This window comes from Alosa alosa, chromosome 6 (assembly GCF_017589495.1).
Source record: "Alosa alosa isolate M-15738 ecotype Scorff River chromosome 6, AALO_Geno_1.1, whole genome shotgun sequence".
In the NCBI taxonomy this organism is placed as follows: domain Eukaryota; kingdom Metazoa; phylum Chordata; class Actinopteri; order Clupeiformes; family Clupeidae; genus Alosa; species Alosa alosa.
The window spans coordinates 8,893,559-8,921,197 of NC_063194.1; the positions used below are offsets into that span (position 1 = coordinate 8,893,559).

The 27,639-nt window shown below is 41.3% G+C and overlaps 2 protein-coding genes across 2 annotated transcripts in view; one reads left to right on the plus strand and one right to left on the minus strand.

Annotated features, from left to right (window-relative positions):
• abca3b (ATP-binding cassette, sub-family A (ABC1), member 3b) overlaps positions 1-4,935 on the plus strand; it is a 27,059-nt gene extending 22,124 nt beyond the window's left edge. Inside the window, exons 27-31 of the mRNA XM_048245308.1 lie at positions 770-957; positions 1,129-1,299; positions 1,591-1,787; positions 2,267-2,340; positions 2,833-4,935. Coding sequence (XP_048101265.1) covers positions 770-957; positions 1,129-1,299; positions 1,591-1,787; positions 2,267-2,340; positions 2,833-2,964 — 762 coding nt within the window. The 3' untranslated portion in view covers positions 2,965-4,935. The remainder of the gene's footprint in view (positions 1-769; positions 958-1,128; positions 1,300-1,590; positions 1,788-2,266; positions 2,341-2,832) is intronic.
• actr5 (actin related protein 5) lies at positions 4,896-10,302 on the minus strand. The gene is made up of 9 exons (XM_048245310.1): positions 9,925-10,302; positions 9,569-9,807; positions 9,260-9,429; positions 8,815-9,035; positions 8,524-8,688; positions 7,891-7,998; positions 6,618-6,757; positions 6,056-6,188; positions 4,896-5,746 (listed from the first exon to the last, which is right to left on the minus strand). Exons 1-9 carry the CDS (start codon positions 10,300-10,302, stop codon positions 5,378-5,380), a joined length of 1,923 nt encoding a protein of 640 aa, XP_048101267.1. The 3' UTR covers positions 4,896-5,377.
• Between the last annotated feature and the right edge of the window lie 17,337 nt (positions 10,303-27,639).

The window sequence follows — 27,639 nt, forward strand, 5'->3', positions numbered from 1 at the left end:
TGATTATAGAGGGAGGAAGAAGGGACCAGCACGAGCAGAGAGCTCACACAGCACCCAGTGTTCAGTCTTTGTTAATGAAAATGACAGGGTGAGTGGATGATCATTCAGGAACAATCGCTGCTCTGTCATTGCTATGGTAACATGACAGTGGTCCTCTTTTCATCTCAGAAATGCAAATCAATCCCTATCAATCCACTTCAGTTTTAAATTGGCTGTTGTTCATCTTACAGAGAACAGAATAAAGGAACATGTCCCTTCTAGAAGAAGACACAACTATTGTATTATTATATAGCCATTTATTATAGGACATTTGATCAAAAAATATATAGATGTATAGATATAGGTTATATCTTTAAATCCCTAAGAGGACTGTGTTACTGAATTCAGCATGCAGTGATACCACCAAAAGAGAGGCCTGAACTGCTCTTCGGAAACAAAGGTTTAGGTGTGTCTAATCTATGTGAAAATCTTTTAGACTGTGGTCTTTTTATCAGATAGGATAGTAAAGAAAGTAGGAAGTGAGTGGGAGAGAGAGATTGGGTGGGAGCAGGATAAGACCATGAGTGGGATTCGAACCCAGGTTCCCTTGGCCACTTAGACCCAGATGTGGTGTGAATGCTGCGGCTTGCACCACATGCTATTTTTTTTTATCTCATCTGTGCTGTGTGTGTGTGTGTGTGTGTGTGTGTGTGTGTGTGTGTGTGTGTGTGTGTGTGTGTGTGTGTGTGTGTGTGTGTGTGTGTGTGTGTGTGTGTGTGCTTTGGTACAGGTTCAGCAGAGAATTGGATACTGCCCTCAGTTTGATGCCGTGCTGGATCACATGACCGGCCGTGAAACACTGAGCATGTATGCGAGGCTAAGGGGCGTGCCAGAGAAGTACGCTTCGGCCTGCGTAGAAAACGTGCTCCGCTCCCTTTTGCTGGAGCCCCATGCTGACAAGCTGGTCCGCAGCTACAGGTAATGGAATATTCCAGAACGCAGGGGGAGACAAAGGATGCTCAGGGAAACAAGTTCCCAAAGTAAAGAGTGATGTTGAATGAAGGTATCAAATCAATGAGGAAAAAAAGGTGTAAAAGCTGTTAGACTAACTCTCTCTGTGTGTGTGTGTGTGTGTGTTTGTATGTGTAGTGGGGGTAACAAGAGGAAACTGAGTGCTGGGATGGCTCTGATTGGTGGCCCACCTGTCATCTTTCTGGACGAACCATCAACGGGCATGGATCCTGTTGCCAGGCGACTGTTGTGGGATGCTGTCACCCGTACTCGCGAGTCTGGCAAAGCAGTCATCATCACTTCACACAGGTCAGAGACACAACGCAGTTGTGAATAACAAATACATATGCACACACTGCATACATATCTAATAATAGTTTATACAATAATATGATAATAATATAATGAATGAACATATAAACCCTGGCAATAGAAAACATCATAAAACGAATGTATGGACACATCCATTGACACATCAACAACAAAAGGTTCTGCTCAGCCTCAGTCACCATAGCCATTAGTTTATAAAATGGGATTAGAGGTTTCTGTAATCCTCCTCTTTAGTTGACGTCTCTCTCTCTCTCGCCCTCCTCCCCACAGCATGGAGGAGTGTGAGGCGCTGTGCACCCGTCTGGCTGTGATGGTGAACGGCCAGCTAAAGTGTCTGGGCAGTCCGCAGCACCTTAAGAGCAAGTTCGGCAGCGGCTACACCCTCCTGGCCAAGGTGCGGCTGGAGAGTGAGGTGGAGGAGACCCAGCTGCAGCTCTTTAAAGAGTTCATCGAGTCCACATTCCCAGGTGCAAGCAGCCACCATGTCCTACCAACTCTTGACACCGTTAGCCTATATTCTTTTCTTTGTGCGTGCAATAGCCCAGTTTGACACCATTAGCCTAGCTTAATTAAAGCTTTATTCACTGGAAGTGGGTTAGACCAGACCATTTTAGCTATATACTAGCTATAGGGTAACTGGTCTAAGCCATAGACTGTATAAAATAGGTCTAACCCACTTCAAGTGAATTATGCTAAGTTACTGGTGTCAGACTGGGTTATTGCACGCACAGAGAAGAGAAGGATATGTATTTTCTTACCCAACTCTGCCGTAAACAGCAAAAAAGCTTATTTCCCAAAATGTCGGCATGTTCCTGTAAGGACAAGTGATGATCAGCAATGTGCGCATAACCACAACCAGCCCAAAATCTCGTGGGATTGAGGCTTGTTTTGGTGGACGGTGACTAACTAGCATCTCCTCTGTGTCTGTGTGTTGGTGTTTGTATAGGGAGCTTACTGAAGGATGAACACCAGGGCATGGTGCACTACCACTTGACTGACAAAAGCCTGACATGGGCTCAGGTGAGATACTCACACTCATGCGTACACATGGTCAGACACAACACTGCACAGAATGCTCTACTTGTCACAAATGTTTACCCGATGTAGAAAAGGCACAAGGCTGTACAAGGCAAGCATATTATTTATCTTTCATCACTGAATAACAGGGAGCTCATGGCGCACGTATAGAGCTGGTAAGTCCCGCCCTTTCCGCTGGACCTCTAGATTGAAAAATCGTCAATGCAAGTGAATGTGAGAAAATAATTATTTTCTGGTCCCGTTTGAATTTTGCCATGAATGTGAACATATGTTGTCTGTGAATTTTTCAGTGTGATGATGTGACTGAGCAGTGTGTTCATCTGTTAGTATTTACTACCTTAGGCGCTGCTTTCAGTTAGACACTTTATAGTTGATGAGCAATTAGCTGGACAATCTTTTGTATTAAATAAATATAAAATAAAAAAGATTTATGTGTGTGTGTGTGTGTGTGTGTGCGTGTGTTTTGGTCTTTAGGTCTTTGGGACCCTAGAGGCAGCCAAAGAAAAGTATGGCATCGAGGACTACTGTGTGAGTCAGATCTCTCTGGAGCAGGTGTTCCTGAGCTTTGCTCAGTTCCAGCACTGTGCTGAGGGGGCTCGCAAGTGAAGAAGAGGGGTGGGCCCCTTCTCAGTCCCCGCCTCCCCACACTGTCCGTCCGTGCAGGGCTTGAGCAAACGGACACTCTCCTCGAGGCTCCACCAGAGGACTGCTCAGGTCTCTTCAACCAATACTGACACAAGCCTCAACCACAGTGCAGCTCTGCACATTGTGTCGTGTGCGTTAGTAGGCAAAATGTGGAGTGTCTGCTGTCCTTTGGTTTCTGTGTGTGTGTGTGTGTGTGTGTGTGTGTGTGTGTGTGTGTGTGTGTGTGTGTGTGTGTGTGTGCGCGCGCGTGTGCGTGCGCGTGTGTCAGTCATGTAATCATGGGGAGTGTACTGGGGATGAGCTGGGTGTGCACATCGGTCCGAGTCTTAGATATTGCACCTTTTTGTTCTTTGTTTTTCTTTTTTGAAAAGACTTGAAAGTACATTACTACTGGAGATGAAGTTCATTCCACACTCCTTTAAATGGTCTGTCGGACAGATCAGCTATCAACAATTGATGTGTGTGTTTTTTTGTGCAGCTTTTTTTGCTGTGTCTGTGTTCATCACAGCATTCGCTAAGGCTTTTGTTTTCTTCCATTGTTTGTTACTGTTCTGAAGTGGCAGCATCTCACTATAAACGTGTGGGATTGTGTGAAGTGTAAATAGTCCAATCATTCCTTAATAACTCTTCCCTCCAGCCAGAGCCATTCAGGTTAAGTACAAATAGGCATGTTGACATGGAAACCTTCTTATGAGAGAAACGCATGGCATTAGAATGAACTGTTCAGACCAAGCCTGTTCAAAAGGTTTCACCTCATGAGTTTCTCAGGCCTTTAGAGACACTTTGTATTGGGACTGTCCTGGGAACAAAACTACTTTTGTTTATGGTATCTGTGCTGCTTACATGCCATCCATTTGCACTGACATGCATTACACATGAATATGCATCACAGAAATAGTTTATGTACTCAGCCTAGGTGGATAGGCTGTCCAATGGGTGTATGCGAGTGTAAGCTTGCCTATGTATGTGTGTGTAGGCGTGGACCGTAGGCTTTTGTGTTTGAAAAACATTCCTGTGTTTTCTTAATCTATGGTGAAACCATGATTGTGCCGCTCTACTCAGTCAGTGAAGTTGCTCTTGTTGCATCGTCTTGAGACCCAGATGTGCCTTATTCAGAAGGCAGTGCACTCACCCCTGCAGATGTCCTGTATGATGGTCCTATTGAGTGTTTCTCTCACATTGCTGACATCTCTACTGTATGATGATGTTCTGGGTCCCCATAGTTTTAAGGAGCATAATACTAAAATGTTTAATTAGAGGTCAATAGCAGTCTCAACAACTCGATTGTGAGGATGTGAATCGTACCTATGACCAAATGTCCACTAAACTCGACACATTTCATTCAGCTTCTGAGAGCAGGATTATCTCTTGAGACTTCACACGTGAATGTAATCGAAACTAGTTGAAGGCTCCAAGGAGAACTCATTTAGATACTCGTTATTTTTTGTATTGCAAAAAAGGCAAAAATGTACCCGTAGTATAAAGTAAACACACTGATTGGAGAAGGCATGCTTACATAATGAATTTATGTTGCCCTAACCCCTCACTCATCTGTGAAGTGCAAATACTTATTTAATGACCAAGATAAGAAAGACCTGTGTCCGTTCAGTGTTGGCTGTATTGGCTGGTGAGTTTTGGACGTTGACAATTTTGTGACATTGTGACATCATTTGATGGGTTTGTGAGGGGACAGCACCTTGACCTATTTTCTTTGTCTTTATATTTGCACAGCACATTAACATTTTTTCTTCTTTGGAAATTCAATAGTGCATTTGTAAACATAAATAATAATGTTGACTGAAAATTACTACTGTATCATATTTAAAGAAGGGAATCCATGTTGTAATCTTCTGTACTGTATCACTGAATGAACCGTGTCAAATATACATGTATTGCTGTAATTTTTTTTATTAAATATGCTTCATGAGAAAATGTAGCAACAGGTGATCTCTTAGCTCTAAAACAAGCTAGAATACAATGGTTGCCTCACTGAAATAATTTGCATGTGTCCAGATTTTCCTGATCTAATTATATATTTCTAAATTTCCTTCCACATTAATCCCAGAGCTACTGCCATTTAAGTGGTAAGTAAACTGGACATTGCATACAACAAATTGTAGAAAACATACAGTAAGAAACCAAACAGAACAATTGGTCTGTGTAATGCCCATTACAGACTACAGATGATTACAAGTTCATTAAAACACACCAAACTACTAAAATCAAAGTCTATCAGAAGTCTGTTAAATACACTGTGGTGTACACATGCTCAGCCTATGAAGAGTTCATTTTCTGGTATTTTGACTCCTATATGCAGTTCGGCACCAGCATTTCATTCATTCAATCCAAATGAATAAGAATTGGGGGGTTGAATCTATGTTGAAATAAGTGGATCTGTGTTACTATGCATGTTGGAAGATGCCTCTCTGGTGTCTGAAAGGGAGGCATCAGCACCAGATACTGGGGTGGTCTCCATGGCGACAGCAACAGGACCAGTTGCCTGTCCCGACTCCGTGGGCAGAGTGAGCTCAGAGGCAGGAACGGCCTCGTTAGCTCTTTGCGTAGGCCGACTGATGGCCATGGGGACGAAGACGTTTGAGGCACAGTGCTCGCTCAGATACTCCCCTCCTTTTTCCTCGTAGTCCTGCCTGCTCAGCCAGCCCAGTTCTCCAGGGGGGTTCTGCAAGGCCCACTCGCGAGCTCCGTACCAGGCATCTAGTGCTGGACGCGATGCTAGCCTCACCTGCAGGGGAGGGAGACAGAGAGAGCATGGTCAATAACAAATTTGTGACACTGTTGTGTTGTGTTTGGTTACCTGATTCAGCTAGTGCTCAATGGTTAACAATCATGTGTTTAATCACAGGTTTAAAAAAGCAAGATGTCCAATATTACAGAGGCCACCTGTAGCAAATAATGCTGTGGTTGGGTAAGAATATTCAAACAAAGTGTTTATCTTGTGGGACATTTTACATCTTTTACTTAAAAGTCCAAACACATAAGTTCATTTAACTGTATGCACACTGTCAGAAAGCAGTCTAGCACTCAGTTTTACCTTAAAGTATGACTGGAATGGTCGTATGGCCAGCAGTTCACTCTCCACACGATCCCGCAACCCAGGGTACATCAGATTCCCTCCTGTGAGAAGAACATTCTCCACCAGTGCCCCCTGCTGCTCAGGAGTGTACCTGCACCAACACAAAATCCTCTCTTGGGTATTGGACAAAGGTGTGGTTCTCAGTTTACATGTTGTGATGTCTGAGGCAACTTGACTTAAATCCAACGGCACCTTTTAATTTACTCTTCTTCCTAGATATATGTTTAACTTATTATTGTAATTATTAGATAAAATACTAAGGTGGTAGCTCAAGTGCTCTGTAGCTCACTTCAAAACGGTCTGAATGTGGAAAACAAACTAGTTTCATGCAAACTGTAATTACAGGGAACTGGTAATTTATACTCAGCAGATGCAAAACATACACACAGTAAAGTCAAAGGTGCAAATACAGCCATCAGTGAAAATTGCAACCTTATGCATTGACATAATTTAATAAATGTAGAGCTGTCACTCAAGTAATTTAGTGCAAGTTTTCCTTCAGGTTGATGTAAACGCTCACCTGTCTAGCACAAATTGCACAGTCTCCATGAGGCCCATCTGATCTTCTCCAATCATTGACGGCTGGAAAATGACCTCTGGAGCACGCAGTCGCTCTGTGCCCACATACAGTTGGTGGTACTCTGCTAACTTCAATGCAGGCTAAGAGAGAGAGAGAGAGAGAGAGAGAGTGATAACGATGTGGAGAGGGCAAAATAGGAGATGGAGGAAGGGAGAGACAGAAAGGGAAACTTGGTGTACAGAAAGTATTTATGCATGACAGTCATATCATACCTCTGCTCTGCTCTATCCAGCTCTGTATAGCTGGTTAACATTGGTAAAGCCCCTCAGGGGCATTGGCTTGACATGTGTTCCGTCTTCAGAGCACATATTGAACAGAGCCATGATCTTGAAAGTCATAGTGCCACCTATTCTCTAACTAACCTATAAGTTAGTGATTTGTTTTTAAGTGACTCCACTTTGTGGAAGCATTATATAGACCTGGACTCATTCTCTTCAATGGCTGATGTTAGACTAGTGACTAGAGACTAGTCACATTTTGACAAACAAACCAATTAGCTGCCACATTACAGATAGCAACAAATTAGGTCATCCATGCTGATTGATTCTCCCAGTTTTGGAAATTGACTCATGGGAACATCCACTTCTCCACACAGGCAACATATGTTTGTCCATCAGTTGTGTGACAACTAATGGTGCATTCATGCACATGGGAAAAACATTTTTCCCAGTGAAAACATAATCATGGACGTCACTTCATGTGGGTATAACTGGTGGGAAACTGGTGGAAGAGTTTGCGAACAGAGAGTGCCTAGTTGTTGGCTTGTCGTCACTTTTGTCATCACGTTGTAGTTCATTTGTAGTCCAACAATTTTAATGTGAACATGGGAATTTGGCGTTTGTCACCTGAACACTGTATATCCTTCTTGCACAAGCGCCTTAGACCATACTTTTAATACAGTTGTTTATTTAATTAGCAGTCGGAAAAACAACATAATCACAAGAGTGGTCCCTAATATTCCCAAATGGCCTGAACACACCATAATTGCCTTGTTTGTATAAACATGCCCGGAAGTGAGCTCTCGTGGGACACTATTTTTTTTTAAGATGGTGGCGCCCAATTTTGATGCTAACTGCCTGAAGCTAAACCTCAAATCCAGATCCCCTGCTCTACCTCAAGCATATGGATGGACAATCTCACATTTATGCCTTGATGCAGCTGTTGTGATTTGCATGTGTTGTGTTGTATTATATTGTACTGATGTGAAACCTACCTGGGAAACATTAACCGATCTTTCCACCTCTGTGTTCTCTTCACCAAAATCAGGATCGGTATCAGCTGCGCCATCGCCTTCTTCCATCGACTGATCAAGATCCAAAGCCTGACAATAATGACAAACAGAGGCAAATCTCACCACACACAGATGTGTTAGAAATATCCAATTAATATAGGTTTTCCTGTTGTAAAACAAATTTACTTGGGATTAGATTAGATTACCGGTAGATTAGATTCAACTTTATTGTCATTGTGCAGAGTACAAGTACAAAGACAACGAAATGCAGTTTGCGTCTAACCAGAAATGCAAAAAAAGCAGAAAAGTGCAATGTGATATACAAAGTATAGGCAGGTGGTGCATAGACAGGACAATAAATATAGTGCAGTGTAGACAGTAGTATAGTTGATTTACAGAAGGTGGTTTAGAGTAGTATAAATTAAATATAAATATGTGCACTGCAGTGTATTAGCAGTTACCTTATAAGCTTTGGAATGTGCAGTCCAAAGATCCTAGGTGGTTTAATTATTTAAAAAAAAAAAAGGATGACTGCATGTCCATCCAAATACCCCCCATTTTTTTTGTTTTTAAAGAAAAACGCTAATTTTCTTCCTTCCACTAGCACACACCCACCTCTGCCCTGTTGTCCAGCCCCTCCTGCAGTAGGTTGCGCTGACGGCTGAGCTCCAGGTTCATGCTGATCTTGTGGATGTAGGACTGGAGCTCCTCTGTGGAGTCCATGTTCAGCTCAACCAGCCGCCGCTGGAACTGATCCACTAGCCCATCCTCCAGCAGCTCCTGTGCAGACAGTCCCATGGAATAGCCCAACGACGTATAGAAAGAAATTAGGCATACATTCCAATGTACAGTATATTGTATGGTGATAAAATGTGCCTGTGTGCGTTTGAATAAATGTCTCGTCACCTGCACTGCCAATAGGGAGTCGAGACGCTCCTGATCCTGCTGGATTTTCTCCTCTCTGCGTCGGGCGTTGATCTCCTGCAGTCGCCTTAGTTGATTGGCTCTCCTTTCCTGGCGCTCCTCGGCCCCCACCCCTGCAGCACCCGCCAGCTTGGCTGAAAATGGCAGCTGGATGCGATGGACCTCCTGTTCATAGAACTCTGGGCTGCGCCACTTTTCAAGCTCTAAATAACAGCACACAAACACATCGCAGTCATCACTCTGAGCTGAGGAGCGCATTGGGTAGGCTTCATTTAGAGAGGAAGACTAAACTTCAGTGAAGCCATGTTGCCTTCACAATGCATCCTGAATTGATATGTAGTTCAAAGTGACCAACCTGACAATTGTGTATAATCAGTTGTTGTTACCCAAACTGAGCACAGCATACCGCATAGAGCATACTGCTTACCTTGTTGGTAGTCTGAAGCGATGTAGCTGTGCTGATGCAGAAGCTCTTCCATTCGACTGAGAGTGAGAGCAGGCTGCTGACCCGGATACTTCAGCTGCAACAGGCGCTGGAGGTAACTGGCAGCCTGGCTTCCTCCCACATTAACCCGCTTGCAATTGGCTGCATCCAGTCTAAGATACACAAAAAGTGGAACGAAATGGTCAGCTACACATACGCCTATGCATCTGACTTCCGAATTTCAAGTAAGTAAAGAACATTAGAGAAAATATAACACGAGATGAGAAAGGGACTGTCAATTCAAACACCTACCTTCCATTGATGACTGGAAGAACGTGAGAACAGTGATAACCAGAGGAGATGACGAGTCCTGTGTGCGGGATATCCATACTGCGTTGCTTATTGTTCAAGTAGAAACTAAACAAACTGTCAATGCCATAGCTGACTTGTGGAACACCATAGCACTCGAAGAGAAGTTCTGACATCATCTGTCGGCAGTGTAGCGGGTTGCAGGGAGGCTCAGTCAGAACCACGGGGTGTTCCACGCAGCCCTTGGTAGGAAAATAAGCAAATCTGCTTTTAGCAAGTAGTCTAAACTTTGCCAACAATAGGTAAGGTACTGTCTATGCTAACCAGCCTACAGCGGAAGTAAAATTAATTTCACTCACCTGTGTGGCGATACCCAGATGCATAAACACATAGTCGAACATCAGCTCTTGGATCTCGAAATTGACGACAGCATTGCGATCAAATTGACTTTTTAGAAGCCATCGGAGTGGTTCCAGATTTGGAATATCATTGCCAATCTGAGTCTCACTCCTCGCAGCCCCTCGGCTTCGGGCCGCCACCGATTTGAATTGAAGTCTTGGAGACGAAAGTTCGTCGCACGCCCATCCTGCCCGCGTTTGAAAAGAACCATTATCTATAATTATAGGAACGGGTGATGGCTGCAAGCATTCTACGTTTACTTCATAAACTGGATCCGGTGTGGATTTGTAATCCTGAAAAGTGAATATGTTGGTTGACATGCTCGATTTGAGTATCATATGAAATGAGTGTTACAACAAAATACCACCGTGTGGAACTTCACCTTGGTGTAGATAGAGTGTTCCGATGTGATGCGTTGGTGTGTGTGTGTCCGAGTCTCACTGTGTCTGTGTGCGGGGATGTTGTCTTTGCACCATATTTCCACACAAAATTACAACATTGTGATCAATAATTACCAAAATGCAATTAACAAAGTATAAATTAATAATTTGCTATATATATTGCATTAGGGCCCTTTCCAGACCCAATGGGCTACTTCAGGAGAGCCCAGAGCCGCTGATTTGCCAGGCACTGTCTGGTTTGGCCACAATGTCCCTGATGGACAGCCAATTTGGGCCAGTCCCCTTTGGGTCCCCATTGTTGTACCAGTGCCCTCTGACAAACTTCGTCACAGGCCGCAGCACATTCGGGAAATAGTGTAACAAAACGCTCCGCCACTGTGTTCTGTTCTGTAGTTGGTTATGCAAGTGGCGATCAGTGTTGGGCAAGTTACTTAAAAAGCGTAATGCATTATTTATTACTTGTTACTGTCATCTCAAAGTAATTTGTTACATTACAATATTACTGTCTTTGAATTGTAAGGCATTACACTACGTTTACATTTCTTTCACCAAAATAACAGGAAATATGGATTTGGTGTTCTCAATAGATGTTCCTGTGTTCAATGCAGCTCATTACACGGCAGGAGGTGATGTGGTATGGCATAATGACTGAGCTAGGCTTAAGGCTAACAAAAGAACAATATAATGGTTGCAGTTATGGCTCATGGGACAATGTAGGCCCCAAAGGCCAAAGGTCACTCACAACTTAATATAGTAAAATATAGCCATAGTGAAATTGTATGTTGACTTTAAATGGTTCTCATCATTGCTGGTTGCCTTTCCTTCCACTTACAGTGGTGTAGACTTAAAGGAACCATATGTAAGATTGTGGCCAAAACTGGTACTGCAATCACTTTCAAAATACTGAAGAGCGGTGTATCCCCTCCCCCTCCCCCCTGACTCGAGGTTGCCAACCCGGATGGCGAAACACTACTGACTTTGTGATTAGTAGATAGGTGGAGGGTGGCGCATCAGGCCAAAACACAACATGTCATGACAAAACACAACATCAACATCAGTTGAGGGCTGCAACTTCACTTTTTAAATGACAATATCCTGGCCGGACTACTGTTGTCAGTGATATAAGTATTTGAAATGAACATGATTTCTTCATGTCTAGTGAAATATCAGGGCCATTTTATGATTAATTGAAATATTTTTCTTACATACGGCTCCTTTAATGCAAATAGTTTGAGAATAATGACTACGATCTTTGTCTGTAAAAGCAACATTTTAGTTATTCTCACTGCTTGAAATGAGAAGTAGGCCTATAGCCTAACCATGTTAGATCTGTTGCATGAACTAACTAGATAACGAGATAACTCAAATTCCCTTTCAACAGTCATCTAAACAAGGCAATCAAATTCCAGGACCAGCATAGATGACTTTTTTTAATTCTTGGATAATCTTCTCTGGTGCCAATTGAGCATTTCTCAATTTTGGATTAAAAAGCAAAGTAACTTCAGTTACTGAGAATTGTACCGAGTAAAATATTACTAAAATTGTATTGGTAATGCCTTACATTACTGCATTACAGCAAAAAGCAATGCATTACTGTAATTACATTACTTTTTTAATGCATTACTCCCAACACTGGTGGCGATCTAAATGTAGCCTACTGCTAAACCCAACAGAGGGCGCTGTCTACTATATCTAGAGTAGGCCAGAGAATATGGATTTCTATGCAACGTCACGAAAACATGCGTGCGCAACCAAGAGGCAGAAAGCACCATAGAACAGCATAGAGCAATGCAAAAGAGCAAAAGAATAAAATGAGTTTTTGTGCTGAAAACTGCACCAATTCGAAATCACGATGGTTAGAGAATGTTAAATATGTTCAATATCCCTAACGGAATGCATGTCTTCGCCAAAAATACGATGTTATATTAATAATGCAAATGAACGGCAAACTTTGAAATATAGTCTGAAATGAGATGTTATTATCATTGAGACAACAGGGGTATACAAAAAAATCCGATTGTAGCTTACAGCAGACAACTATTTAGGTTAAGTTTATAACATTGTGGACGGCCACCAAGCGTCTTCTGCCCCACGGCTGTGCGCGCATCTAGTTTTGTTGGTAAACGGGAAACCCATGTATAGGCCTAACTCTTCACGGTCTTAGCGTGGCGCTTGTGGGTAAGGGAGCCTAAATATGAGAAAAGTGGACAGAACATTTCGTGTGAAGAAGACATCTAAGTGGTGCTAAATGAGTGTCAAATCAAAGGTAGGTTAATACCTTAAATTCACCAAGAACGTATTTTCTGTCTTTTAAGAATACATTTTCAATATGTAGGCGTAGCATGCTAAATTATGCCACCCATTTGACCTCGTGGTCGAGAAAAAGCCTTGAAATTACGCAATTCAATGTGTTTCTAAAGCATAAAAAAAACATTTTCTGTTAAATATGTGATGTGATAAACGACTACATAGTTGTGATACAGACTACATACATAAGACAAATGAAAGTAGGCCTATGCACATGGGGTGCTGCTGATTGTAAAAAAAATGTAGCTGATAACATTTTCAACATTTAGCTCACTTTCCTCACATTTGAGACAGAAATTCATGTAAAACAAAACGATATAAAGTCAACAATATGTTCAAATGTAAAAAATACATGTAAATATTATATATAAATGTTCTATCTAAATCTTACATGTATATGTAAATGTTACATCTAAATCTTAGACAGGGTTGCCAACTCTCACGCATCTGGCGTGACACTCACGCTTTCAGCACCAATCTCACGCTCTATTTTTTTTTTTTTTTTGGCAATCCGTTCATTTTTTGTTGATGACTAGACCACAGCATTGTTTCTAAATAACAAGAGACGAGTTTAAGGCATACATATATGTCTTTAGAGTTATACCAACAGCAGGTAGGTCTATCTGCCTACAACGTTCTCAGCACAGTTTTCTGTTGATTCGCTGACTATTTTCATCCGGACACCTTCACAGAACACGTTGCTATTTAGACCTATTGAGCAGACGGACGCAAAGTGTGGCCGCTCATTCTTCTCTGTTGAACTACTCACAAAGTAGGCTAGCCTAGTCATCACACAGATATCACATTAAATAACTTTTATACGGTACTATAGCCGCTATTTGCTGTGACTGCTTGCGAGAAAATTAACTTTCAAGAAATAATCATAGGCTATTACTCTACAGCTCTGCGCTCATCTCAATTCATATAGGGTGGAATATCTCACAAACTTTTCGTTCAACTACATGACAAACCTAGATATAATATTACAATTAGATGATATAGGCTAGTATAGAGTTAGATAAAGTTGGATGGCTCCAGAACTCTAGTGGATTGTGTCTTAAAGGAGCCACACCACTTTTATGACACTAGCTGTTCTGTTGTCCTTTAGTTTTGTTGCTACTGGGCATGAAGGGCAGGCCAATTATGAGTTCTGTCCAACATTGATGGCATAGGTTTAGAAAAAAAGTCAGCACATTTTAATCATATTGCAATAATACCAATAACCGTGATCATTTTGGTCATGATTTTTCATCAAATGTTCATACTGTATCTCTAGTGGCTGGTAAAAAAGTTGAGTGGCTGGTAGATTTTGGAATCCGCCAGCCACAATGGTAGGTGGAAAAAAATATTTTATTTCCATCCCTGATACATACGTACACTCATACACACATTCATATTTGTAAGTCTCAATCTGTCCATTTCTTTCCACAAAACTCGCCAGAAGTCATCATTTAAGGGGTTATTTTTTAAAAAAAAATTCTACATGGGGGGGTTCATGTCTGTGCCCAGGGGCGCAGTGGCTCATAATCCTTCCATGCCACGGGGTAAAAACACTGGTTTTGTTTTCAAGTGCAATCAATTAATTAATTGTACATTTTGAAGAAACTTTTCCATTCTAGTTTTACATAGGCCTAAATCAGGGATTATACATAGCAAAAGAGTCAGGGAACAGACATTTTTTTAATTAGGTTTAGGGAAAAATTTAACGCACACGCACTATGACTTCACAAAATCTCACTCCAGCCAAACACCCAAAGTTGGCAACCCTAAATCTCTTAGCTCCCAAGACGCTGTGGTGAAAGCAACGGACTTAGGTGAAAGGCAGCATGGCCGGTTCTCTAGGTCTAGGAGACATTGAACGGGCGGTCATTGCAGGTGTGGGTCCAGTCCACAACATCAATGCTAAGTTAAGTTGTTTCAATTTTGGTTCTTTGTGCATACTGGAGGGGGTTAGCCACTGTTAGCTAACCCAGCCAGTAAGCTGTGTGACGGATGCTAGCTAAAGTTTTGTTTGTGCTTTGCTTTCACCACAGCGTCTTGGTGTTGGTACTATGTGCCAGACGTGCAACAAAAACCCCACCAAGAGGTCACACGTTTGAGTCCTGCAGGACTATTTGAAAGGAACAGGTGTTGAGGTCAGTGCTGTCAGGGCAGCTCTGAAGGGAGCGCCATCTACGCAGATACCCACAAGCAAGCAGTGTCCACCAGACGCATTGCGTTTGACCTCCCCAGCGACACGAAGGTACCTGCATTATGACTCATCCTTTTTTCTTTCACATCAGACATCTGTCAACGCCACCACAAAGTATTCACATTTATGAAAACAATTTTTAGTCACTTTTGTATTAAGTCAGAAAGCCTTAATGGAACACTGGCTACATGTCTACATGTTTTCAAATAAAAGTCATAAAGGCATGCCAGACAAATACAGGTGTGCTCAACAGGTAGAGAGGTTAGATGAGTCACATGACCTAGTCCCTACTCCTCCAAATCTACAACACAAGTATATGTTAATGCAATGTACGTAACAGGGGAATCCCCACTGTCCCAAGCAGTGGCTGTGATCAGAGCGATCAGGTCACTGCCATAAAACAATATTTCCCGAGCCTTTTATTTAGTTTGTCATGGTATTTGGGGCTTCCCATCTAAGGAGTATGGCCGATGGGATTGTGACCATGCCGGTTAGTGGTCTGTCTTTCGGTTTTAATAGCAGGCCGGGGGCAGCTGCAAAGGCTCTCCGCCAGGAGTTGCAGGCAATCACCATGCCACTGACTCCTGACCTGGTGTGTTTTATGGCACCAAGCAATAGTCTCACTTGGAGTCGCACCATTGAAGAGGCCAGGAAGGATTTTGAGGACCTTGTCAGAAGTGCAATACACCGCTGGACAAGGGTAAGTAGCCTAGGCTATGTAGGCTGTGGTGTTTTCACAGTCAAAAAATCTGCAATAGTAAAATGTTTAGTAGGCTAATGTTAAAGTGACATTGTGTCATTTTCTGGGTCGATTCTTAGCAAAAACCCATTTTTTCTTTAAAAAATATGTGCTCATTCATGTGTAATTACTTCCACCAACAAAGCAAAGTATTCTCGTAAGTGTAGAATCTGCCATTCAGAATACATACGAGCGAGTCACCTGTATGGCAGCAGCCATGTTTCGGCCTCCATCTTTACAATGCATTAGCCAAGGAGGGACATACCTGAAATTCTAACTCTGCCTTTCGTGTTTGTCGGTCAGTTACCGAACGACAGAGTTGTGCTCACGGCTGCTGGGAAACCCCTAATGTTGAATCACCTGATGATCTCTGACTCTTCGTACGGAGATAGAACGCTACGTTAGCGTTAGCTTGAACTACATGTCTTGTGCAGTATTGTCGAATAACGTTAGCACTGATAAGTTGCTCGCTGAATATTAGCCATAGTAACAAATCCATAACAACATTATTCATCTTATATGAAGTATATGAGCTATAGTAGGCTTGAGTTCGATGCTGTTGTGCAGGGTTGTATTGAAAATGCATGGAGTAATAATGATATCTGTCAGTAATACTTGTAATCCTTTCATGCTAGGTTTTTGTATTGGACTTCCAATCCCGGCTTACGGAAGATGCTGACTATCAGGCACTCATGCATGCAGAGTTCCATAGAGTGGCCACACGCCTTGGTGTGAGGTATTGATTAATGAACGAGCACTTCTTTTTCCATTAAAATGAACTATGGTGTAGGGACGTGTCTACTTAAGTGATGATTGAGGCATGCTTGTCTTAATGGACCTTCTGTGGTGTGCATCATACCAGCACCTGAACCCCCCAACACCACCTCCAGCCATTGTATCAAGGCTTGTGGTCAGATGGCCACTTTCTGCCTCCAAGGCCCGCAACCCGGTGCTATGGTCAGGGTAGGCTATTAAACTTCTGTTTCCATATGCAGTTATACTTAATACTTATGTCAACAATGATGACAATTTATGATTGCAAAGCCATTCATGGTTACAAGTGTTTTGTAATTGTCAGGCTGTGTGTGGTGTGAAAAAGATGACGGCGCAGACACAATTTGAGGAGGTCTACAGGGTGAGTAAAAATACAATGTAGTCTACGACATACAATGTTCTGACTTTCCTGCATTGCTAAGGAATTGTTTTTGTAGAGTGAATGATGCCATTGTTTGCCACGTCCTGGGTGTAGATATGCTCTGCCATCCCAAAGCATTAATTGGGCAGAGAGAAGAATCCACTTGGGAAGCCAGGAGAAAGAGAAGGAAAGGCGTAAGACCAGACAGTCAGGCCTGGTAGGAAGGCAAGAGATACTATAAAAAAAAGCTGCATTGTTTCTGAGAGACCAGGTCGATCTGTCTGTTCTATCTATATCAGTTCCACTATGTACTGCCACTGTATTTGCCCACCTGCTGCCTACACTTTTGTTATCAGCCAAAGTGTACCCAAGCAATTTTAGCCAGATGGGAACATCCAAAATGACATGCACCAGTTGTGAAGGAACAGCTGGATGAGGGAAGTAAGGTCTAATGGCTTTTATGTCAAGTTCCACCTAGAACTTGAAGCATGTCCAAATCATAGAACCAACTGCATGACCGTAACCTCTGTCTCACTGAGGCCGTGAAGACACTCACTGATTATATTGCTTCCTTACCAGACTTGACAGGCTGGTAAGGAAGGCTGGCTCTGTAGTGGGAGCTGAACTGGAGTGCATCTCTTCAATATCTGACAAAAGGACCCTAAACAAACTGATCAACATCTTGGACAATGAATGTCATCCACTCTACAGCACAATCAAAAACCAAAAGAGCTTGATCAGCTGGAGACTTCGCTCACTGCCATGCACAACTGAAAGGCTACTACTGTTTTACTACTGTTCTACTATTGTACACAGCCTAATGTTTTCTCTACTGTTTTACTGCTACACTGTTTTTTCATGCTATATTAGCACACATGATCAATGGCTGCGGTAAGGCTTCTGATACAATACTGAATGAATGAATGGCTATAACCCTATTACCTCAACCTGTTCTTGCACTGAAATAGTTTTTTATTTTACCTTGTCTACATTACACTTTACTCCCCTATTTTTCTATATTATTTATGCTGGTCTCTAGACCTTACTCTTGCACTGTTGCACTGTTGGACTACTTTTTGCACCTTCACCATGACACTCACTCACTCTCTTGAGCACCTTGCCAGGCACACATAACTAAGGACTATGGCTGGACTACTGTTTGCACATTGGACTTTCTTAATTTAACTTATATAGTGTATTTAGTTTTTGGCTGGACTACTGTTTGCACCTTCACCATGACACTCACTCCCTTTAGCACATCACCAGTCCTGGCCCTGTCACTACAAGCGTCTTATGCTTGATCACCCTTAAGCACATTGGACTTTCTTAATTTAACTTATATAGTGTATTTAGTTTTTAGTTTTCTTATCTGTCTTATCTTCTACTGTCTTTATTGTACAGTGGAGTTTAGTTATATGTTTATACTTACACTTATGTTTACCACTTCTGCTGTAAGTGCATGTTGTGTGTTATGTCTGTATGCTACCGAGACCGTTGAATTTCCCCTTGAGGATCAATAAAGTATCTATCTATCTATCTATCTATCTATCTATATTTGCTATTTCTTGACTGATTGCATTGAACAGGGCTGATGATCTCTCAGAAGTTCTTTCTTAATTCCTCTTTATTTGATGTCTTCATTGGGGCTCCAGATCCTTTGTTATGGGAATTTTTGCTTGTTAGCCCATGTTGTCCATTATATATGATGGCATTGAGTGGTCTACTCACACGCCTATCTGTTAAAGAACCTGGGCTAAAACTCCATCAGAAGGACTAATGCCTCCGGCACCCCATCCACACGTGTCTGACAATACTGCGTTGTTTCTTAGAGACCAGGTGTCTGAATGGCGCTGATCTTGCACTCAAATGTTTATGGAACCTTTCTGTGAACTGTGAATAACAAAATGCTGTTGGTGATATTGAACCCATTGACACTGTACAAGTCACTTTTTGACACACTTTGATGAACTGTTACACTTACTTATGCCAAACCAATGTCTGTTCTTTAAGGATCAGAAACAAACCTACAAACTTGCACTTAAAAATGTTATGGAAAAATGTTATGGAACTTTTGTAACAGATGCTGTTGATTAGATATTGAACCCATTGACACTGTACATGTCACTTTTTTGCAGAGACGGACAGAGTACACGGCTTCATTACTTGAGTAAAAGTACAGATACCCTTTGCTAAATTTTACTCAAGTACAAGTAGGGTTGGGCACCGAAACACGGTTCTAATATGGCACCGGTGCTGACGCAAACGGTAGTAACTGCATCGAATAACAACATGGATTTCGGTGCCTCATTTCGGTGCTTAAATCTCGTTTTTTTTTTTTTTGAGGCATCACTGCATGTCATGCGCCATCTCTAACTCTTGCTCTGATAGCAACACATCCAGATACAGTTAGCTAACATAAACACTGGATGTATAAACCAGAGGGGTCACCACTATAGGCGAGTGGACAGTGTTTGACAGCTTGCGGGAGCCCAAGTAGCTTTAAAGCGATATCACGAGCTCCTGTCAAAATCTAGCAGTGGGCCTAACTACACACAAGCAAAAGGCTATCACAACTATAACAACATCAACAGTATACGTTACACAATATCTTTGCTAATGCGCTAGCTGGCATTTATTTGAAATGTTATCAGCAAAGTTGTAAGATGAGAATTTTATTTCACGGTGTGTTCTAAACAACATAATGGCATGATATTAATCGTTCATATGCATGAGGTCCATATAGCATCACAATGAATATGAAGATCATGTTAAAAGTTAGCTGGCTTAAAACATAAATATGTAGGTTACATACCCGATGTCACTGAGCTGTCAAAGAGGCTACGGAACCCTCCGTACTTTATAAAGCTAATTAAACTCAGCTGACTGGTATAGCGCATAGCCATAGTTGCTGTTAAAATGCCTAGCACTGGGAATCTAAACATTTCAACACCGACATGTAGCCTAACATGTTCAAAACTTTTGCGTGTTATGGGGGAAGACATGAAATTTCTTGAACCATTTGTGAACACACTAAATTAATTGGAAAATAATTCAGAAAGAGTCGCTGTCAGATTAGCTTGCTTGCAAATGCCGTTGTCCATGACCTGGCAGTTCTATATGGCAAGCGGGTTTAACATACCTTATGGCAAACCGCCTACACTGGGTAAACTTGAAAGCAGAGCTTACCATTGTGTATGCATCCATGGCAAGCTGTTTTAACCTTTAAATGTAGGCTATTATGCGTAGGAGCAATGAGATATTGATAGTAAATTGAATAACAGTTCAATTTCCTCTTCAAATGTGTCTTATCAATAAAAAAAGCAATTCCTGCTTTAGACCATTTTAATTTAAATACAAAGTACCGGTTCAGGCACCGGTATCGGATAAAACCCAAACGATACCCAACTCTAAGTACAAGTAAAAATACAACATTCAGATGTCTACTTAAGTAAAAGTACTGAAGTACTTGTTTTTTAAAAAAGTAGGCCTACTTGAGTATCAAGAGTACAAGAGCCTACATTTTCTAAATATTGCATTACTACTGCCACAGTGCTTACATTTATGTACAGAAACGTCCTACATGGAGTTATGAAAAATGTTAATACCTTGGAGAATGTAAAAGGAATTGAAAGTAAAATCAAGTCATTTTCATCTTTTTACCATGTTGCCAGGGATGGGCAGTATTTCTAATACATGTATTTAGAATACGTATTTCAAATACAAAATACTATTGAAAAATTGAAATAGTCTGGCGAGGTGGGGCCACAGGTTGGCACATTCCCAGGACAGACCTGCTGCGTCTTCATTGTTTCGTAGATGGTTTTGTCTCTTATCTAAATCTGACCATGGAGTTGACTTTGGCGGAAAGCTGAAGGTGATTGCTGATAGGCTGTCCCAATCAGTGGTGCCTGCACAATCCAATCATGTTTGAGAGGGAAACAACAAATTGAGGGTAGTAACAAAGTCAGAAATAATTTCTGAGATTAAAGTAACAAAGTCAGAAATAATTTCTGAGATTAAAATCAGAAATGTTAACTTTAAAGTCAGAAATTCTGACTAATCTCAGAAATTATTTCTGATTTTGTTTCTCGAAAATTTTGACTTTTATCTCAGAATTTTCAAAAATATTTTCTCTTCATGTGGCCCTAATATGCTTCCGTAACAGCTCCCCCTGCAGCTTTGATAGCAAGTGACTGCTACGCTAAACCCCCACTAGCTAAGAAACCAAGCTAAACACATACAGGACTCACAATAAAACGGTCGAGCAAACACATTGTTCAACCACATTACAAAGACGAAGTTAACCCAAGGGTAGGCTACTTACAATTTCAACAGCACCAAAGCCAGGTCGGCGTCCGTTTTGCAGTCTTCTATAAAACTACAATCTGACTACATTTTCGAGGCGCGATTGGATACTTCCGCTTCGGACCGGGTTAGAGGTCTGCACTCCCGCAGTAGACCCGCGGGTCCCGACACAAAAGAATGCGGCGCGGGACAACTTTTGAAAGCTCTTTGCGGGAGCGGGCGGGATGAGAGAGGTGCGTTCGCGGGTGCGGGACAAACCGATGATTCACTGCACTCCCGCAAATTAAATATGTGCGTAAACTTAAATATGGAAATGATTAAAGTAGTGTTCATAACTATAGTTCAGCTGGATGTTCTGGCAGCATTAAATAACAGGGTTTAAGCATAACTGATGGATAGCAAGCCTATTGTCGTTTACTGATAGCTGGTATTTTAGCACACCGTAATCTTTAGTAAACTCATTATTTTCAGTCATTTTTCGGGGGTTACTATATGTCAACCAAGATTACAGACCTACTAGGACTGACACTTTAACGATTTGTTCTATTTTGAATGATGTTGCTTGCTTGTCATCTGATAATACAGAAAACTAGCTAAGTTAGGTAACTTAACGTTAGCACCAGGAGAGGCTGCAACATGTCCTTGACGTGTAGTCGCGATAAAGTTCACTCCCATGCTTCATGACTGCCAACTTTATGTCAAGTACACCTAATCGGTATTTTATTGTCAAATAAACCTTTCATTCCTTCGTAATATGTATAGCACAATTTACAGTTGTTTGTAGCCAAGTACTTAGATAGAAACATCTGACATGAATGACAACGTTAATGTTGCGTTACCGACGTGAAGACTGTGTTGACTTGATCACCGATGGTGTAACGTAAGGAATCATTGACATGACTGAAGATTTGTTATAAATGTGTCTTAGTATTGTTTAGCTTTTAGGCCGTAAGGTTGGCTGCTACGATTTTGAGGTTTTTGGGGTGGCTAACTAGGAAGGGGTTCGATAATACACTTCAGTACACCGGCATCCATTTCAGTTAGTGTGGGGGGTGGGGTGTATTGAAATTATGTATGTATTATTGTCCTAAATAGTCCATCATTTTACAAAATTGTGAGCCATTATTTACTAAAATGGACACATAATATACTACATTCTATGCACAATCTAGTAAAATGAGATCATAATTGAGTAAAATGAGTGCACAATTTGGTCAAATGAACGCACATTCTCACAATATATTTAAAAAAAAATTCTTGCCTACATTAGCCAATAGCCTACTCATTTTCTATCTGGTGCAAAACAAGAATCATTTCGATGCAAAAACACTTGATAAAGAAATAACTGTTTGTAGCCTATTATATTCAAACCAAATAACTCTGAAAACTGAACTGGCGGATATGTTGTCATAGAAAAAAATAAATTGAACATCACAAGCAGCTCCAGAAGCTCTGAATTTGGTGAAGCCTTATTTTATTTCTGTCTTTTTTCTGTCTCTGCAGCAAGTATGTTATAAAACCTTTAAAATATCTAAACAATCACAAGTAGGGCAGTTCATCACAGTCCATCCATTGCAACTGGACTGATGAAAGGTACACCTTTAGGCTACATTGTATTTGGGAAAAGCAGAAGGTAGCAGCATAATGTATTTATTTATTTATTATTAAACAAAACAATTTCTGTCAGTTCCATGCAGTTTTCAACAGCTATCAAGAAGAGAGGTCATGTCATGGATTTTTGTGAATGTTTCTTCTACATATGCATAAGTTTAGTCATCTAGTTCATATGATATTCAGCTTTATTGTCAATGCACAAATTAAATACCAGTAGTCTAAAACAAAATGCCGTTTTACCCAGTGGTGGAAATAACTGACATGTCCAAAAGGGCCTTCATGAAATGTGTTGCTAGACTGTTCATACACATTTTAACGGGCCAAGATCAGGCTGAGTTCACCCAGCCTAGTCCATTGTAGGCGCCCGATAGAAATATTGTTTAATTTTGCAATTGAGATATCCACGCGACCCCCCCCCCCTGCGACGTGTTCGCCCCTGGTTTCAGAGCTTTTCTAAATGCAAAAATGCATAGAGGGAGTTATGACAAAACCGTGACTGTTAACAAACTATAATCTATATAAGGTAGGCCCTATGCTAGGCCTATTACACAACATAAATTGTCACTAGGCTATGCTGGCGACCCAAACAAAATCTCCTTTCGGGAACCAATGGCTTACAGTATCAAGCGGATTTAAGCTGCCACCTCTTGGCAAAAAGTTAATAGTTTTGCATATCAGTAGTAATACATTTCACGCAGCTGTGTGAATCACGAGAAAGCTTACTTCTAAATGGAACCCAACCCACTGTACAGTAGCTCAAGGTCTATGGCTAAAGCAGCCATAATGAAAGCGTTATCATTGTTTGGATACTTCACACACGTGTTTTTTAATCGCATGGACTACTACTACCAAGCTGGAATCAAAGCACATCGACTCCCCTCTCACACCCTAAACACGCACTTCGAACAAACAAAAATCTCTCAGTCTCACGGTATAGCCATAGGCAAAACTGTATTGGACCGGTGTAACGTTGGTACTAAATCATCCATCGTAAAGAATGATTTTTGTGCCACGTGCAACAAATATGTGTAGGTAAAACATTTGGTTTAAATGGAGATGTAGATCACGGGTGCGTTAATAAATCTACATTGCGGCGAGTTGACACAAATTATTCACTTTGACGAATTTATGTAGTTTCAGTAGTTACTTTACTTTGAGCCATGCTCTTCCTTACTTGAATCACCTTTGAAAATAGAGGATTGAAGTAGCCTATATGGGTGTTTGGGAATGAACGTTGACTCAGATGCTTTTTGAGACTTTGAGCTAAATGTCCCAGCCCGGTGTTTAGGATGCATCATCAGGTTATCTTTCAGGTAGCCTATATTTTCCATTAGAAAACCATCACGTAGCGAATGTGTGTGGGTAACTCACTTAGCTCCTGTTAGTAGCCTAGGTTATGGTTATAAGCAAATGAGATGACAGTCGAAAGATGCAATTAGTGCTGTTATCAATGTTCTTGGTAGCCTATAACCGCATTTATGGTTTTCTACAAATACATCAATAATCAAATTGGCCTCTTATCACTCAACCAATGCTAACGGTAACATTATTTTACCTACTCTAGGCTATTGATATAACTTAAGATTAACGTAGCCTACCTGCAGTAAAAACCGAGCATGTCCGATAAACATTCGCAGATTTATTTCGGCTTCAAGAAGAAATGGGAATTACATGTCATGCAGAAATCATCCTACCCTTATTAGACTACAAGCGGCGTTTAACTTATATGAAGTCCATTTCCACCGTAGAGATACTTTCTTTCTATTTACCCCTCAACAGAAACAGCTGCAGCTAGTGATGGGGACGAGACCTGCTGAGTCCAAGACAAGACCGAGTCTTTGAAGGGTCGAGACAGAGTCGAGACCAAGTCTGTTGGTTTTCAAATACAGTCGAGTCCCGAGTCAAGATCGAGTCTTTGAGGAAGCAAGTCTGAGTCGAGACCGAGTTCTTTAGGAGTCGAGACCAAGACCATAAAAACATGTCAGTTTTCATATTCATGATTTAATATCACCCCAGTTAATAATCAACAGTTAGGCCCAGGCTTGGAATTTCACCATTTTAGGGGCAAGGCCACTTGGCCTTCAGTTGGGCAAATTTGGTGGGGGGCACAAAGGCTACATGTCAGGGCACCAAGGCCAAAGTTAACTATACAGTAGTAGGCTATAAAAATAATCAAAGTTGTATTTAATCTATTCACAGCAGTAAACCTGCATCACTGTATGAAACATTACAAAAACATGAAACATGACATAGCATTTTTTGATCATAAAGACTCCTTTCACAAACTCTTACTCAGCTGTATATCCTGATTTTAATATTTACCCATATCTAGGCAATATTTGTAACATTTATTTTGTATTTGGCCTGTTATGAAATCATGTAGAACGATTTAAACACATTTTGAATCCTAAAGACCAAACTTGGAGACATGAATGTAGACCTTGCTGCAAATGACATTTTTAATTTAACCGGAATACTCTGGAACGGCTTACTTTACAGGGGACTGCTTTACACCTTTGTGTTCGGTAAGGTCTGCTGTTTATTCTGATATATGGTTTGTCGTGTGTTGAACGAAGGGTTCGTGAAGTATTCCACCGAGATGAATGGGTAGGGAGATGGGCGTAGCACCTTATGTAGACGTTATGATTGAATTTAATCATATTATTTACTTTTCTCGCGAACCGTTCACCACAGCAATTAGCGGCTAACATCGTTTAAAAGCTGAGAAAAAACTCTTTCATGTGATGTGATACATGTGTCTGTGTGATGAGTAGGAGTATTTCAACTGAGAAGAATGGGTGAATTTGGACGCACTTTCTGTCTTGCCATGCGCTGTCATTTTCTCCATTGTGTCAGACTGAATTAGTTTGCGCTGTGATGCTAAGATTATTTTGACAGGCCATAGGATAAATAAAAATCGCTATTAATCGGACGCAAAGCAGAATATTAGTCTAGTTGACAGAAAGGTGAACCCGGAAATGTTGAATACACCAAAGTTTTATGATGGCAATATATAGTATGGGTTCTCAGCATGCAGAAACTGCCGGATGCTAATTTGCATATGTTGGGCAATTTGTGTAATTAAGCTAATAGGCCTTTATCACGGCAGCCGAAGTAGGAAGTGAACAGCCCTGTTCCTGTGTGAGCACAGGTGTTTCTAATTAAGTGTCAGATTCGGCCACAGTTACTTCAACCAGAGGCCTCGTTAATGTTTTTAGGAACACCTGTGGTTTGCCTGCCAACAGGAAAGTGAACAGCCCTGCTTCAGCTGCCCGTGGGCTGCCGTGATAAAGGCCTATTAGCATAAATTAGCATAATTGCCTATATTGATCATATTATAGGAGCTGCTTGGCCAAAATGGACAATGTTAGTATGTTTTTAGGGGTTACTGGAGATGCTGACTCAAAATCACTATTTAAACATGGTTTGGTCACGTTCTTACTCTCATTAAGCTGATTTTGCTGAGTTTTTGGGGGCGATTTAGACGGATTTTTGGAGGATAAAAATGTTAAGTGTTCAGGAATAATTTCAAGTTATTTCTGAATTCCACAATAATTTTGGAAATAGCTATTCACTGGCCCTCTGCTGTGACTCACAATTGAGTAACCAAGGGAAGAACTAGCCACTACTACTCCTCCTTTCCTCATCAGTTGTCCTGTCGCCATCTTCTCCAGACTCTTCATTAGGGATCGACCGATATGTTTTTTTCAGGGCCGATATCGATATCAATTATTACCAAAACAGGAGGCCGATAACCGATATGTAAAACTGATATGTCAGTTGTCAAAAAGGGGGGTAGATAGTAAAGGCTATATGCTGCAAAAATTTAATTCAAAATCATTTAATAATGCAAACTTTTCTTTCTTCTTTTGATACACAATTGTCTATCAACTTGAATCACTTTGCAAGTGTAAATCCTGTGTATCATGTTAATCCAAGAGCTGAGTGATAGCAATTATTTTCATAGAGTAGGCCTGCACAATGGGCTATGTGCTTGTTAAGGGACCTGTCACAAAGAGGATGCTTTGCCATCGTGTGTGTGAGTGCACGAGAGGGAGAGGAAGAGGTGCATGTGTGATGGCAAGTGTTACGGTTGAATAGTTCAACAAAACAGTTTTAAAATAGTTCTTAGGCTATTTAAGCATGCAATTTGTGTCCATGTGTAGGCTATAAGATACACTTTTGAGAGCCTAAAAGGTACGTTAATAGCCAGCTCAGGACGCGATTTTGTTCAGGTCAGATTAAATTACGGTTGGCCCTGGGTGCATGTAGTCTTTTCTGACAGTCCGTTTCAAAAAGGAGCAATTAAGACTTTTTGTCGTTCGCTATCGCATAATTATGACCGCAGCGAAGCGGCGGTCATATAGGTTTAGTCAGATTTATTTATTTTTTTCTTTTTCGCATGCCCAAATTTCCGTCAATGATTCCCGGGACACTGAAAGACCGGGGTACACGAAACTTGGTGGGCATGTAACCCCACATGGATAGCATGGAACCATTGTTTTTCGTTTTGATCTGTAGCCCCCCCGCTGGACTGGACCCCCCGAAAGGAGGGTAGGGCAGACACAGTTTTCTGTGAATATCTTGAGAACTGTAGGGCCTAGGATGACCAATTTTTCCGTATGTTTGCCTCCAGGGGTCATGTTAACCCATTCCATGTGCACACATGTGCATAAACAGATACACACGCACACACATACATTTACAGTAATCATAATTATGACACATACTCACACAGTAGACATATGTAATGCATGCATGCACATGCACAAACACACATACGCAGCAAACACACCTGCACACACACACACACACACACACACACACACACCCACACACATAAACATAAACTTGTACACGCACACATGCACACAATTCAAGAATTTTTTCCCGACATCTACCTCCTGAATTTTTGGTCATTGATACCGGGACACCGAACCACCGGGTACATGAAATTTGGTGGGTATGTAGCCCCACTAGACT

Coding starts and splice junctions, on each gene's coding strand:
- actr5 (XM_048245310.1), bottom strand. CDS start 10,302: ATGATACTCAAATCGAGCATGTCAACCAACATATTCACTTTTCAGGAT. Junction 9,036..9,259: donor CGCTTCAGACTACCAACAAG/GTAAGCAGTATG, acceptor GCTGTTATTTAG/AGCTTGAAAAGTGGCGCAGC. Junction 6,189..6,617: donor GTGCAATTTGTGCTAGACAG/GTGAGCGTTTAC, acceptor GTGTTGGTGCAG/GTACACTCCTGAGCAGCAGG.